The sequence below is a fragment of the Lissotriton vulgaris genome, chromosome 8, assembly GCF_964263255.1.
Source record: "Lissotriton vulgaris chromosome 8, aLisVul1.2, whole genome shotgun sequence".
Taxonomy (NCBI): Eukaryota; Metazoa; Chordata; class Amphibia; order Caudata; family Salamandridae; genus Lissotriton; species Lissotriton vulgaris.
In genome coordinates, this window is record NC_141696.1 from 1524195750 (window position 1) to 1524210446 (window position 14697).

At 50.5% G+C, this 14697-nt stretch overlaps 1 protein-coding gene across 1 annotated transcript in view; it reads left to right on the forward strand.

Annotated features, from left to right (window-relative positions):
- The window catches only part of PTGFRN (prostaglandin F2 receptor inhibitor), a 376964-nt gene that overhangs the window by 333086 nt on the left and 29181 nt on the right, over nucleotides 1–14697 (forward strand). The window contains exons 7-8 of the mRNA XM_086935651.1: nucleotides 7568–7675; nucleotides 11444–11749. Coding sequence (XP_086791777.1) covers nucleotides 7568–7675; nucleotides 11444–11749 — 414 coding nt within the window. The remainder of the gene's footprint in view (nucleotides 1–7567; nucleotides 7676–11443; nucleotides 11750–14697) is intronic.

Here is a 14697-nt window from a genome sequence, read left to right on the forward strand (position 1 = left end):
AGGGAGTTCTTTCTATTGTTCCCAGTTGGTAGTGTAAACAAGAACGCCACCTGTAGGTTGCTGCCCCGAACGGAAAGCAGACAACACACAGGTGCTGCTTAACGCGTGCAGGGGCTGACAAATCACACTGAGGTAAGTTCAGCATATCTTAACGGGATCAGCTCAGATCTCTGATCCTAGATCCGGCTCAATAATGCCTGCAGGATCCGGGATCTGGCTTGATCCCCTCATTCCGTGAGCGGTCTGGGGGTCTCTCTAATTTATAGTGCAGTCAGAGGGTGCTACTTTGTGTCAGACATCACCCACGACCTCAGAATGTCCTTCCTGTAGGTCTCTGTGATTGGTCACGTGGACAGAGGGTTCTACATTGTGGCAGACCCTCCTATAACCTCTAAGTGTCCTTCCTGTAAGTCTCTGATTGGCTGTGTGAACAAAGGGTGCAACATTGTGTCTGACCCCGCCCGTGACCCCTAAATGTCCTTCCTGTAGGGCTCTAATTGGCTGTGTGGACAGAGGGTGCTACATTGTGTCCGACCCCGCCCGAAACCTCTAAATGTCCTTCTTGTAGGTCTCTGTAATTGGATGCGTGGACAGAGCACTCTACATTGTGTCCGACCCCTCCGTGACCTTTAAATGTCCTTCCTGTATGTCTCTGTAATTTGCTGCTTGGACAGAGGGTGCTATATTGTGTCCGACCCCTCCTGTGACCTCTAAATGTCCTTCCTGTGGGTCTCTGATTGGCTGTGTGGACAGAGGGTGCTATATTGTTGCAGACCCTTCCTTTAACTTCACAAAGAGTCACTGCAGCATAAACATACCAAATTTTGCAACGTAAGACAAAGTGGACTAGTGGCATACCTCACACCTGTCACACCAGATGACTTGGTTTCTGGCCCCAGCTTCTAACATAGAGTGACCCTGGGCACATCTCCTTGTGCCTCAAATCACTAATTCTGATTCACATAAGTCATTTGAACACAAGTTATAAGGACAAAGTGAAGAACACTTTAAAAAAACAACTGGCCACTGTTGTCAAAGAAATATGCATTCAGGCCAATGTGAAGTCACAAATTGTTTATTAATAAAAAGAAACATTGTCTGTGAATAACAGAGCTGTAGATTTCTCAGGCTCACATGGGAATAAAATCTAAAACACACGAGCACAGAATACAAATGTGTGCTTTCATACAGAAGGCTGCAATAGAGTGCGTGACGTAGAGGAAACTGTGAGTTATGCAGGTGCAGAAACTGAAACCGTTGACAAATCTTCAAACTGAGATAAATATGTAAACTTCCAGAGCTGAGCAAGCTATTCGATAAGTTCTCGCCCAAGTGAGAGCAAAGCTGTACGGAAGGACTTGGCATTATGGTTTAGCATTGAGCAAGAAAAATGGCCGCTGCTGTTAGTGAAGCTAAGCCAAATCTTTTAAAATCTACACTAAGTCCACGTTTCCTTTCACATGAATCATTGTGTGACATTAGGCACAGTCTCACAATAGCCTTGTGTTGGGTGAGATGAGACTTGATTTTCGTGGCGGCAGCCTGAGACCAGTGCGGCAGCCTGAGACCCGTGTGGCAGCCTGAGACCCGTGCGACAGTTTGATGTCTTTCATCCTCTGTGCCTACATATTGTTTGTTAGCTGTGGTGAGACTGGCCAGTCATTTTGCCAAATGCCAGGCACGATCAGCAGGTTCCCGGTCTCAGGGGCTCTATGAGGAATGCATTTGGTAATAAATGGAGGGGGCACTGGTGGTTTTGTGGATTTAGGTATTATTACCACCAGAAACATTTTAAATGGCCTTGTCCGAGCCATTCTTGGGTCTCCCTTTAAGCCGTTTTTGAGTGTGCAAGTTCTTATCTGCTGGCAAATTGTGTGCCGATGTTTGGTGGCCGTGTGTGAGCCGCAACCCTTTCTGTACAATGCTTGGGTATTTCTGTGGAAATAGTTCTTGTGAGGCTTATTCCCAGCCACTGTTTGGTAGCCCAATGCCATTGCTTGTTGGGGCCCCAATGGTTGCCATTGCTTGTTGGGGACCCAATGGTTGCCATTGCTTTGTAGCTGAATGGGTGACATTGCTTGGTAGCTCAATGGGTGACATTGCTTGGTAGCTCAATGGGTGACATTGCTTGGTAGCTCAATGGGTGACATTGCTTGGTAGCTCAATGGGTGACATTGCTTGGTAGCTCAATGAAAGCCTTTGTTTGATAGCCCAAATGGTGCCATTGGTTCTGAGTCAAGTAGGATCAATTGTTTAGCAGCCCAGTGGGCGGCATTGCTTGTTAGCACAGTGTGAACCATTGTTTGATGGCTTCTTTTGAGCCACCGTTTGGTACCCAATTGTTGCCATTGCTTGGTGGCCCTCTGGGACACATTGTTTGGTTGTCCAATTTATTTATTTATTAGTGACATTTATTGAGCGTGAACAAATGCCCGTGGGCGTCTCAGCGCTGAGATCTCTGCCAATAGGTTCACCAGCTTGGGAGGGGGAGCTCTGAAGTTACTGGTTGAACAGCCAGGTCTTTAACTGCTTGCGGAATGACCAAAGTGAAGGGCTAGATTTTATTGACTGGGGTACGGTATTCCATAGTTTCGGGGCCTAAACCAAGAACCTTCGGTCCCCCCAAGAGACTGTTTTAGTGCGGGGGACCACTAGATCATTTAGAGAAGAGGAACGTAGAGATCTGGGTGGACGGTAGGGCATCAGGTATTGTTTGAAAAATGAAGGTCCTTGATTGTGCAGAGATTTATACACAATACAAAGAGTTTTGAACTTGATTCTGTTTCTAATATGCAGCCAGTGTAAATTTCTTATGGCGTCCGTTGCGGATTTATATTTGGGGATTCTGGCCAAGAGTCTAGCTGCTGAGTTTTGGATAGTTTGCATTTTGTTAATGACCCTGACTTGGGCGTTTGTAAACAGGGCATTACAGTAGTCCAGAGTGGACAGCACCAATGAGGTCCCCAGGGTTTTACCGGTCGTTTCTGGAAGGAAAGGGGTTATTTTCTTTATTAGGCGCAGTTTGTGGAAGGCAGAGGAGGCAATTTGGTTGGCGTGTGGGAAAAAGTTGAGACGGTCACCGAAGACCATTCCCAAGTTCCTCACCTTGCTAGCAGGTTTAGGCGGAGTACCAAAGGCCATAGGCTACCATACGGAGGACCACTCTGGGGTCAGTTGTATGAATATGACGACTTCCGTCTTATCGGAATTAAGTTTTAGGCACTTTGGGTGCCAAAGTTTGGTAGCCCAGTAGGGGCCATTGCTTGGGGACTCATTATGAGCCATTGTTTAGCAGCCCAGTGGGAGCCATTCTTTAGCAACCCAGTGGGAGCCATTTTTTAGCAGCCCAGTGGGATCCATTGTTTGGTAGTCTATTGGGTGCCATTGCTTGGGTGCTCATTGGGAGCCATTGTTTGGTAGCCCAATGGAAGGCATTGTTTGAAAACCCAATGGAAGCCATTGTTTGGAAACCCAATGGAAGCCATTGTTTGGTAGCCCAATGGAAGGCATTGTTTGGAAACCCAATGGAAGCCATTGTTTGGAAACCCAATGGAAGCCATTGTTTGGAAACCCAATGGAAGCCATTGTTTGGAAGCCCAATGTAAGCCATTGTTTGGTAGCCTAATAGAAGCCATTGTTTAGCAGCCCATGGGAGCCATTGTTTAGCAGCCCAGTGGGAACCATTGTTTGGTAGTCTATTGGGTGCCATTGTTGGGTGCTCATTGGGAGCTATTGTTTGGTAGCCCTATGGAAGCCATTGTTTGGTAGCCCTATGGAAGCCATTGTTTGGTTGCCCAATAGAAGCCATTCTTTAGCAGCCCAGTGGGAGCCATTCTTTGGCAGCCCAGTGGGAGCCATTCTTTGGCAGCCCAGTGGGAGCCATTCTTTAGCAGCCCAGTGGGAGCCATTCTTTAGCAGCCCAGTGGGAGCCATTCTTTAGCAGCCCAGTGGGAGCCACTCTTTAGCAGCCCAGTGGGAGCCATTCTTTAGCAGCCCAGTGGGAGCCATTCTTTAGCAGCCCAGTGGGAGCCATTGTTTAGCAACCCAGTGGGAGCCATTGTTTGGTAGTCTATTGGGTGCCATTGCTTGGCTGCTCATTGGGAGCCATTGTTTGGTAGCCCAATGGAAGCCATTGTTTGGTAGCCCAATGGAAGGCATTGTTTGGAAACCCAATGGAAGCCATTGTTTGGAAACCCAATGGAAGCCATTGTTTGGAAACCCAATGGAAGCCATTGTTTGGTAGCCTAATAGAAGCCATTGTTTAGCAGCCCATGGGAGCCATTGTTTAGCAGCCCAGTGGGAACCATTGTTTGGTAGTCTATTGGGTGCCATTGTTGGGTGCTCATTGGGAGCTATTGTTTGGTAGCCCTATGGAAGCCATTGTTTGGTAGCCCTATGGAAGCCATTGTTTGGTTGCCCAATAGAAGCCATTCTTTAGCAGCCCAGTGGGAGCCATTCTTTGGCAGCCCAGTGGGAGCCATTCTTTGGCAGCCCAGTGGGAGCCATTCTTTGGCAGCCCAGTGGGAGCCATTCTTTGGCAGCCCAGTGGGAGCCATTCTTTAGCAGCCCAGTGGGAGCCACTCTTTAGCAGCCCAGTGGGAGCCATTCTTTAGCAGCCCAGTGGGAGCCATTCTTTAGCAGCCCAGTGGGAGCCATTGTTTAGCAACCCAGTGGGAGCCATTGTTTGGTAGTCTATTGGGTGCCATTGCTTGGCTGCTCATTGGGAGCCATTGTTTGGTAGCCCAATGGAAGCCATTGTTTGGTAGCCTAATAGAAGCCATTGTTTAGCAGCCCAGTGGGAGGCATTGCTTGGTAGCCGAATAGAAGTCATTGTTTTGCAGCCCAGTGGGAGCCATTGCTTGGTAGCCCAATAGAAGCCATTGTTTAGCAGCTCAGTGGGAGGCATTGTTTGGTAGTCTATTGGGTGCCATTGCTTGGGTGCTCATTGGGAGCCATTGTTTGGTAGCCCAATGGAAGCCATTGCTTGGTAGCCTAATAGAAGCCATTGTTTAGCAGCCCAGTGGGAGGCATTGCTTGGTAGCCCAATAGAAGTCATTGTTTTGCAGCCCAGTGGGAGCCATTGCTTGGTAGCCCAATAGAAGCCATTGTTTAGCAGCTCAGTGGGAGGCATTGTTTGGTAGTCTATTGGGTGCCATTGCTTGGGTGCTCATTGGGAGCCATTGTTTGGTAGCCCAATGGAAGCCATTGTTTGGTAGCCTAATAGAAGCCATTGTTTAGCAGCCCAGTGGGAGGCATTGCTTGGTAGCCCAATAGAAGTCATTGTTTTGCAGCCCAGTGGGAGCCATTGCTTGGTAGCCCAATAGAAGCCATTGTTTAGCAGCTCAGTGGGAGGCATTGTTTGGTAGTCTATTGGGTGCCATTGCTTGGGTGCTCATTGGGAGCCATTGTTTGGTAGCCCAATGGAAGCCATTGTTTGGTAGCCTAATAGAAGCCATTGTTTAGCAGCCCAGTGGGAGGCATTGCTTGGTAGCCCAATAGAAGTCATTGTTTTGCAGCCCAGTGGGAGCCATTGCTTGGTAGCCCAATAGAAGCCATTGTTTAGCAGCTCAGTGGGAGGCATTGTTTGGTAGTCTATTGGGTGCCATTGCTTGGGTGCTTATTGGGAACCATTGTTTGGTAGCCCAATGGAAGCCATTGTTTAGCAGCCCATGGGAGCCATTGTTTAGCAGCCCAGTGGGAGGCATTGCTTGGTAGCCTAATAGAAGCCATTGTTTAGCAGCCCAGTGGGAGGCATTGCTTGGTAGCCCAATAGAAGCCATTGTTTAGCAGCCCAGTGGGAGCCATTGCTTGGTAGCCCAGTAGAAGCCATTGTTTAGCAGCCCAGTGGGAGGCATTGCTTGGTAGCCCAGTAGAAGCCATTGTTTAGCAGCCCAGTGGGAGCTATTGCTTGGTAGCCCAGTAGAAGCCATTGTTTAGCAGCCCAGTGGGAGCCATTGCTTGGTAGCCCAGTAGAAGCCGTTGTTTAGCAGCCCAGTGGGAGGCATTGCTTGGTAGGCTATTGGGTGCCGTTGCTTGTGGACTCATTTGGAGCCATTGCTCAGGAGCCCAGTCGGAGCTATTGTTTGGTGGCCCTGTGTGAGTAGTGCTCAGGTGTTCGTCATATGTGAGTCCTTCTAGATTGGCCCTGTGTGCCACTCATTTGTGGCCGGTGCGATTTATTTTGAGTAGCCTGAAGAGCCATTCGTGACGGATTCCTGAAGTCTTTCTTAGGTAGCCACACTAGGCATCTTCGAGTGGCTTTTTGTAATTCATTTTTGTCCGGCCTGTGCGAGTGGCTCGCGGGCAGCCGTATTCTCAGGTCACTCTAGGAGTCCTTCCCGAGCGTCCATTCGTGTCACTCTCTTGAGTGGTTTCGAGCTGTTCTTCGTGGCTTGTATGAAAATGCGATGGTGTTTGTTACGCAGCTCCAGGGCGCGGATTTGCATGTCCACCTAACGGTGCCCATCTCAGTGGGCAATCCTTGGCATCCGTGGTAGGCAGACAGGATTGATTGAAGGTAAGCTCTCTGGGATGGGGGTGTAGAGGGCCAGTGGTGTCTCCCCAGGTTGTCCCAGAACCACTACATTCACCCCAACATCCATTTATTGTGAAGAGTTTGCAAATTCTCTTATTTGATCCCGCGCCGGAGAAGGCGCAGCGGCCAGGTGAGCTGACCTGGAGGGTCTGAGACAACCTGTGCTGGGTCTTTCTTCGAATTCTATGTTCAGATTTTAAAATTGAAGCAGAAAACCTTTGCTAGAGAGGCGAGCACTTCGTGCATGAGATGAATATTTTTGTGCTCAATAAACACAGAATTAGCGCAGATAATACAGCTCTTTTGTACGATGAATGAAGAAGGGTTGCCTTGGGGTGGGGTGGGTATATTGAGGTGATTCGACGAAGCATGGATTGTATGCAGGGATCTTTGTTCACACCTGATTAAAGTGTTTTTTTTCTTTTATGCACAGTGTTGACCCCCCCACACAAACACACACCTGTTCCCCTGTGGTCATCCTGTCCCTTTTTGTGTTGCCACTTGTCTTGCCCTATCCAACATAAACCTGGGAGCCTCGTCATGTTTTGGGGTCTTGACTGAGAACGTTGAACGATAACCTGATCTTCATCCGATTTTGAAAAACAATAAATAAAATTTAAAAACAGAAATTAACTTATGTTCAACCGGATTCCTCTGCCCTCCAGGTGCAAACATATTTGGTGCCTCTGCGCACATATTTGCTTCGCTTTAGCAATAGAGGGGGTTCATTTAGACTTTGGGGTTCTAGAGGCAGAAACCTCCGAGTGATGCCTGCTGGGGACAAACACTGCAATGTGACTCCTGTGTTACCAGGTTGTATGTAGTATGTTTGACCAAGAGTGTTCCTGTGCGTTGAGCTGTGTGTTTCCATGGCAGTGTGTGAGAACCGAACAACTGCTGTGTGCATTGATAAACCCGATTACCGTATTCTCCTTGTGCTGGTCTGCCTGTCGATTTTTGGAAAACACCAAACAGTGAATAAACTTTTCGAAGATGGCCTCATGCTCACCTCTCTTCCTCCTGTCTCCCCAGGTCCAGTGTTCAACGTCTCGGTGCATTCGGACAGTCCGTCTGTGTACCAGGGCGAGAGAGTGGAGCTGCACTGCGTCATCAGCATCCAGGGGCCGGCGCTGGAGCCAGGTACTGTCCTCTTCCGCGCACCCGCCTCACCTGACCTGGGTACAGGTACTGTCCTCTTCCACGCACCGCCTCACCTGACCTGGGTACAGGTACTGTCCTCTTCCACGCACCGCCTCACCTGACCTGGGTACAGGTACTGTCCTCTTCCGCGCACCACCTCACCTGACCTGGGTACAGGTACTGTCCTCTTCCGCGCACCGCCTCACCTGACCTGGGTACAGGTACTGTCCTCTTCCACGCACCGCCTCACCTGACCTGGGTACAGGTACTGTCCTCTTCCGCGCACCGCCTCACCTGACCTGGGTACAGGTACTGTCCTCTTCCGCGCACCGCCTCACCTGACCTGGGTACAGGTACTGACCTCTTCCGCGCACCGCCTCACCTGACCTGGGTACAGGTACTGTCCTCTTCCGCGCACCCGCCTCGCCTGACCTGGATACAGGTGCTGTCCTCTTCCACGCACCCTCCTCACCTGACCTGGGCACAGGTACTGTCCTCTTTCACGCACCTGCCTCACCTGACCTGGGTACAGGTGCTGTCCTCTTCCATGCACCCGCCTCACCTGACCTGTGTACAGGTACTGACCTCTTCCACGCACCCGCCTCACCTGACCTGGATACAGGTGCTGTCCTTTTCCACGCACCCTCCTCACCTAACCTGGGCACAGGTACTGTCCTCACACGCACCTGCCTCACCTGACCTGGGTACAGGTACTGACCTCTTCCACGCACCCGCCTCACCTGACCTGGGTACAGGTACTGTCCTCTTCCACGCACCCGCCTCACCTGACCAGGGTACAGGTACTGTCCTCTTCCACGCACCCGTCTCACCTGACCTGGGTACAGGTACTGTCCTTTCCGCGCACCCGCCTCACCTGACATGGGTACAGGTACTGTCCTCTAACGCGCACCCGCCTCACCTGACCTGGGTACAGGTACTGTCCTCTTCCGCGCACCCGCCTCACCTGACCTGGGTACAGGTACTGTCCTCTTCCGCGCACCCGCCTCACCTGACCTGGGTACAGGTACTGTCCTCTTCCACGCACCCTCCTCACCTGACCTGGGTACAGGTACTGTCCTCTTCCACGCACCCGCCTCACCTCACCTGGGTACAGGTACTGTCCTCTTCCACGCACCCACCGCACCACCTGGCCACAGGCACTATCCTCTTCTGCACATGGGCCACGTCACCTGGCTGGTCGCCACCTAGCCTGGGTGCACATATTGTCCTGTTTCACGCACCCACCTCGCCGCCTGGCCTGGGTACAGGTACTGTCCTGTTTCATGCACCCACCTCGCCACCTGGCCACAGGTACTGCCCTGTTCCATGCACTCTCCATGTCACCTGGCTGGTCTCCATCTGTCCTGGGTGCAGGTACTGTCCTGTTTCACGCACCCACCTCGCCCCTTGGCCTGGGTACAGGTACTGTCCTGTTTCACGCACCCACCTCGCCCCTTGGCCTGGGTACAGGTACTGTCTTATTTCACGCACCCTCCATGTCACCTGGCTGGTCTCCATCTGGCCTGGTTACAGGTGCTGTCCTGTTCTACATACCTGGCAAGTTGCCACCTGGCCTGGGTACAGGTTCTTTCCAGTGCCACACACCCACCTCTCCACCGGTCGTGCACCATTGTTTCTGCCCCTTGGCACAGGTGGCACCGAGGGCCCAATGTCCACAGGTCTGCTGCAACTGAAGCATTGCCCTCCACACTGCTGCGCACACTACGCAAGCACCCTCCAGTCTCGGCTGCTAAGTCTTGCACCACTTCTGTGATCCTCCGCAACTGCTGAAAACTTTACCATAGGGAAGGTTGATAGGAATTGTGTCAATGGAGAACCAGATCATGCGTCAGGGTTGACTAAACTGTGGGGAAGAATGGGCAAATTGCACGGTATTTTGAAACATGAGGGTACTCGGGTGGGTAAGGCACCTGGCATACCAGTTATGACCTGGTCTTGTTTTTTTAGGTGTGCATGTGTTGTTAGGTTATATGTTTTTGTATAGCGTAACAGTTTCAAATCACTGGCCTCGTGGCACTTCATGTGGAAGAGGTCGGTCTGTCTGTCTGTCTGTCAGTTTCCCAGTGGAAGCTCTCGTGGAGGGAGGTCGATGGACTCTCTATGGTCTGAGACGGGTGTGGCTGATGGTGGTGAACATTATGAGTGGTGTGTTGGGGCCTCTTGTGCGGTAGTGTGACATTGTCTTTATGGGATGCAGTAGTGTAGTGGGGAGAGGTTTAGTGATAGGGGTGTTGTGCATAGTGTTCATTGTAGTGTGATGTCGTTTCCCAGGCAGTGCGGTGTGTACAGTGATAGGCATTGCGGAGAGTTGTTGAGGTGTGGTCTGTTGTGGTGCGGCGGGATGTCTAGTCTCGGGCGGTGGTGAGTGGTACCTGGTGTGATGTGATGGATTGTGGAGTGGGTTCCTGTCATGTGATGTAAAATGAAGTTGTGATGTGGTGTGGCTGCGGGGTGGTCAGCTGCAGGTCTGGTTTTGGTAACATCTGCTGTAGGCTGGTGTGTTAAATTGTGTGTTGAAGTGAGGTCAAAGGGGAGGCTGGTGAACAAGAGAGGAGCGAAAGCAAGGAGGCTACAGGAAGAGAGAAGTGTGATGAGTTGATTGGTGAGATGTGACAGCTGAGGGTGGAAGAGGTGGGGATAGGGAACGAGGAAAGGAGAAGAGGCAAGATAGGAAAGAAAAAGGGTAATAGAAGAGAGAGGAAAGGACAAAGTAAAGAAAGGAGGAAGGTTTCGAAGAGAGTGCATGAGGAAATAAGAATGGACAGGACAGTGGCCAAGGATGGGGTACAGAGCGGGATGGAGCAAAGTGGTGAGTAGAGAAAAGAGAACATAGGGAAGTAAAAAAGAGCAAAGGAGGGAATGGAAAGATGATGATTGCAAAAAAAATGTGTGAGGAGTGGAGAAAAAGAAAGGAGTAAGAAGAACGAGAGAGCAGAGAAAAGGAGAAGGAGGAGGAGACAGGTTGCAAAGAAAGGGACAAAGTGAGGGTGAGGCGCGTGCACAGGAGCGAGGAGGGAAGCGGGAAAGAGTGAAATGTGCGTGAGGTGAGCATCGTCCATGATATCGGAGATGCAAGCGGGTTTATGCTGTAGTGAGATGGGCGGTGGCGTGTTTGTTACCTGTTGTGATGTGCGCACTCGTGGGGGAATGATTTAGTTGGTTTGCCAAGTTGTTGCAGGGTGTGGTGGGTGGTGGGGCGTGTGATATCGGGGAGGGTCTCGGTTTATGACGTGGTGGGATGAAATGTGGCGGAGTGACGTGGCACTGTGTGGTGGGGCTCGGAGAGCTGTGCTGCAGTGATGGTGTGCGCTTGCTGTGGTGGGATGAAGTGTGGCATGTGGTGGTGTGACATTGACTGTGTGGTGGGGCTCGGAGAGCTGTGCTGCAGTGATGATGTGCGCTTGCTGTGGTGTGTTTTGGTGTGCAGTGTAGCGTGTAGAAGTGATGTGTTGACTGTTGTGGTACCTTTAAGGGATGCTGAGTATTGGTGTGGTGTGCATTGATACAAGGTGTTGGGTCACATGGTCTGTGTGCTCTTTTATACCATTGCGTTTAGCTGTAGTTATATATTGGGGGGGCAGTTCTTATGGTGCATTAATGGGGTGGTGGTCTTGTCAGGGTGCTCCTGTTGGCATGGTGATCCAGTCAAGGTGCTCAAGTTGTTGTTCATATGATTTTGTGTTTTGGGGTGCAGAGCTCATGTCTCATACATGTATTTGTCCGTTTTCCTTCTTCTTTTCACTCTAGATGATATGTCATTCGACGTCTCCTGGTTTGCCGTCCGCGCCTCTACCCTGGACAAAGCCCCCGTTTTCCTGGCCTCTCTGGACCGGCGCGCTGTGGTGACGCAGGCGCCCCGGAACGGCAGCAGCGACTTGGGCGTAGAGCGGGTGAGCCCCATGGAGTTCCGGCTGAGGGTGTACGGCTGCGAGGAGCAGGACTTTGGCAGCCATTACTGTACCGTGACCCCCTGGGTACTGTCCACGGCAGACAACTGGCAGAGGCAGCCGGACATCCGGTCCAAACCCATCCTGGTGACGGTCAAACCGGACAGTAAGTTTTGTGCGCATTGTTTGTGCGTCACCTTGTGCTGCTTGGAGTTGTGCGGTGGCTGGTGCCGGCACATGTCAAGCCATACTAGACGACAAGTCATGTGTTGACTCTTTTACATACTTGCCAACATTCTGTGACCAAAAAGAGGTAAGATCGTTCAGCCTTTGAGAATGCTCATTAGCATAATGATGGCACCCCCAGGAACTATATCTCATGACTCATCACAATGGCCAAACTGAAAATGACATCACAACACTCGGGAGGAGCCATGCTGGCCCCAGACATGATGCAGAGGGCTGGCAATGACAGCTGGTGGCAACACACCTTTGGAAAGCCAATATGACTTCTTGGGCAAGCAGGTGCAATGGCTACATTTCTTTTTACATTTTTATTGAACGTCAGTGCCAGAAAAAAAGAAGTGGGCGGACGCCTTCCCATACTGTATATTAAGGCAATTAGTCGCAAATTATGAATGAGCAATGAGTGAAAAGAGAACTTATCCAAATATATATATATATACTAGCAGCCCGCCCCGGCGTTGCTGGGGGCAGCATCGCAGCCGTCCAAAATACTATGCAATCCAACGCGGACAAAGGTATACATCAGGCGTTGGTGCTTCTTGATTTATCGGCGGCGTTCGACACGGTTGACTATTCTATTCTGATCAACCGTGTCGAACAGGCCGGTCTAAGAGGCCCCGCACTAAGTTGGATTGCTTCCTTTATCTCTGGACGCACACAAGCAGTTAGGCTTGGCTCCTTTACAGCACCTAAAACTTCATCCACTTGTGGGGTCCCACAGGGATCCTCACTATCACCTTTATTATTTAATCTTTATCTCCGCCCTCTCCTACACTCCTTAAAACAATTTAATGTTATTATTTACAATTACGCAGACGACCTTCAACTCGTGTTTACGCTTAACACCTCAGACTCTGTTGCGCAATTTCAGAACACCATGCAACACATTCAGAGGTGGATGAGTCTTAACCATCTCAAACTTAACCCAGGCAAGACCGAACTGATCTTGCCTGGGAAAAGCGAGCTGAGTTGGGGTCCACATTTCTGGCCACCTGATCTGGGAAACCCACCAACGAAATCCACTTCTGTTAAAAGTCTGGGCATTACTCTTAGCGCCGATCTCTCACTGAAAGGACAAGTTGGTGCTGTTGTTTCTGCCAGCTTCTACCAACTGAGAAAAATTAAAAAAACTCTCAATTTCTAACTCATAATGCACTCATTCAGGTTATAATAGCCCTTGTCCTTTCCCGGTTGGACTTTTCTAAGAGTCTTTACCTAGGACTCCCAGTTGGTTTGCTGAAAAGACTCCAACTTGTTCAAAATCAAGCAGCCAGATTGATCCTCAAACAGCTGAAATGGCAGTCTATTAGACCCGGCTTAGAACATCTTCACTGGCTGCCGGTGGAACAGAGAGTCTTATTCAAAAATGGCTGCATCATTTATAAAACCCTACACAACACCGGTCCCAAATTCATTGCGCAACTCGTGTCCAGATACAGCCCCTCATTAAATCTCCGCTCTGCTAAAAAAGAGCTTCTAATTATCCTGTCTTTTAAGAAAAAACGGCTGGGTGCCAGCTCCTTTCACCATCTAGCAGCCACCCTTTGGAATTCTCTCCCACTATCTTTGAGACAATGCCTAGACCTCCCCACATTTAGGCATTCTTTTAAGACATGGCTTTTTAGACAAGCTTACTATTAGCTTCACTACCTTGTGTTATGTTTCTCTTTCGATAGCGCCATGAAGCCCAAGGGCGTACGTGCGCTGAATAAAATAAATTTTAACATAACAGCAGAGTGGCCGGGAGCAGCAGAGCGTACTTACACTGTTTCCTTGCTCCGGTTTTGTTGGTCCTGGCCGCTTCTGCCCACGCTCGTGTCCGCTGTTTCCCCCGACGTCCCGACTTTGAGGAAAAGGCTTCCGAGCACTCATGGCCCCCGCCCGTCCCTCGGTGCGCACCCACGGCTCTTGTCCGCTGTTTCCCCCGACGTTCCGACTTTGAGTAAAAGGCTTGCGAGCACTCATGGCCCCCGCCCGTCCCTCGGTGCGCACCCACGGCTGCTTCACTTACCTCAACCGCCGCTCCTCCCCGCGCTGCTGAGTTTACCGCTCCACTGCTCCGCCGCTTCTCGCCGCTTCTCACCGCTTGTCCGCCGCTCGCCACTCCTCCCCGCCTGTCCGCAGCTCCTCCCCGCGCTCATGTCAGCCGCTCTTCCTCTTGCTCCTGAACGCCGCTACTCCCCGCGCTCCCGATGTCATCACGCACGTCTTGGCCGGCACTACTTGCAAGGGACTTTTTTTTTTATTCCTAAATTTTTTAAAGAAAGTATATTTTTTATTTTTATATAGCCTATGTCCTTCTGCTTGCCCTGAGGTTTTCAAAGATGTCTTGGGTGTTTGGATTGGTGGTGTACTTTTCGAGTTTACCTGGCTCAAAGGACACAGTTCTCTCTTTATAATAGTAGTATAGATTTTACAAGGCATATGAGCTGCAGATCACACACTATGCATAGATCACCATCTGGTGTTGCACCCGTATGTTTGCACTTGGTTTTATCTTGGAGAAGTCTTCGTAAGTCAGGAGATAGGCGACTCCTCCTTTGGATGATAGTGCGCTTGGGCATCGGCTCCATCTTCAGATTGTTTTTTTCTGCCATCGGGCTCGGATGTGTTTATCGCGCTCCAGTTTGGTGTGTTACCGATGCAACTTTCGACGAGCAATCCTTCACCCTTTCTACAGTTGTTTTCGATAGCGAACCCTAGTTGTTGTGCATTTCTCCAACGTCGAAGTACTCGATTCCGATCGTCGACGAGTGCCTTCGGGCCTACGGGCCTACCTGGGCTCATGGAAAGGACTGCATTCCAAAAGTGTCCTCGATGTGGGTGGGAGTTTCCCCATACCGATCTGCATGAGGTGTGTAACCTCTG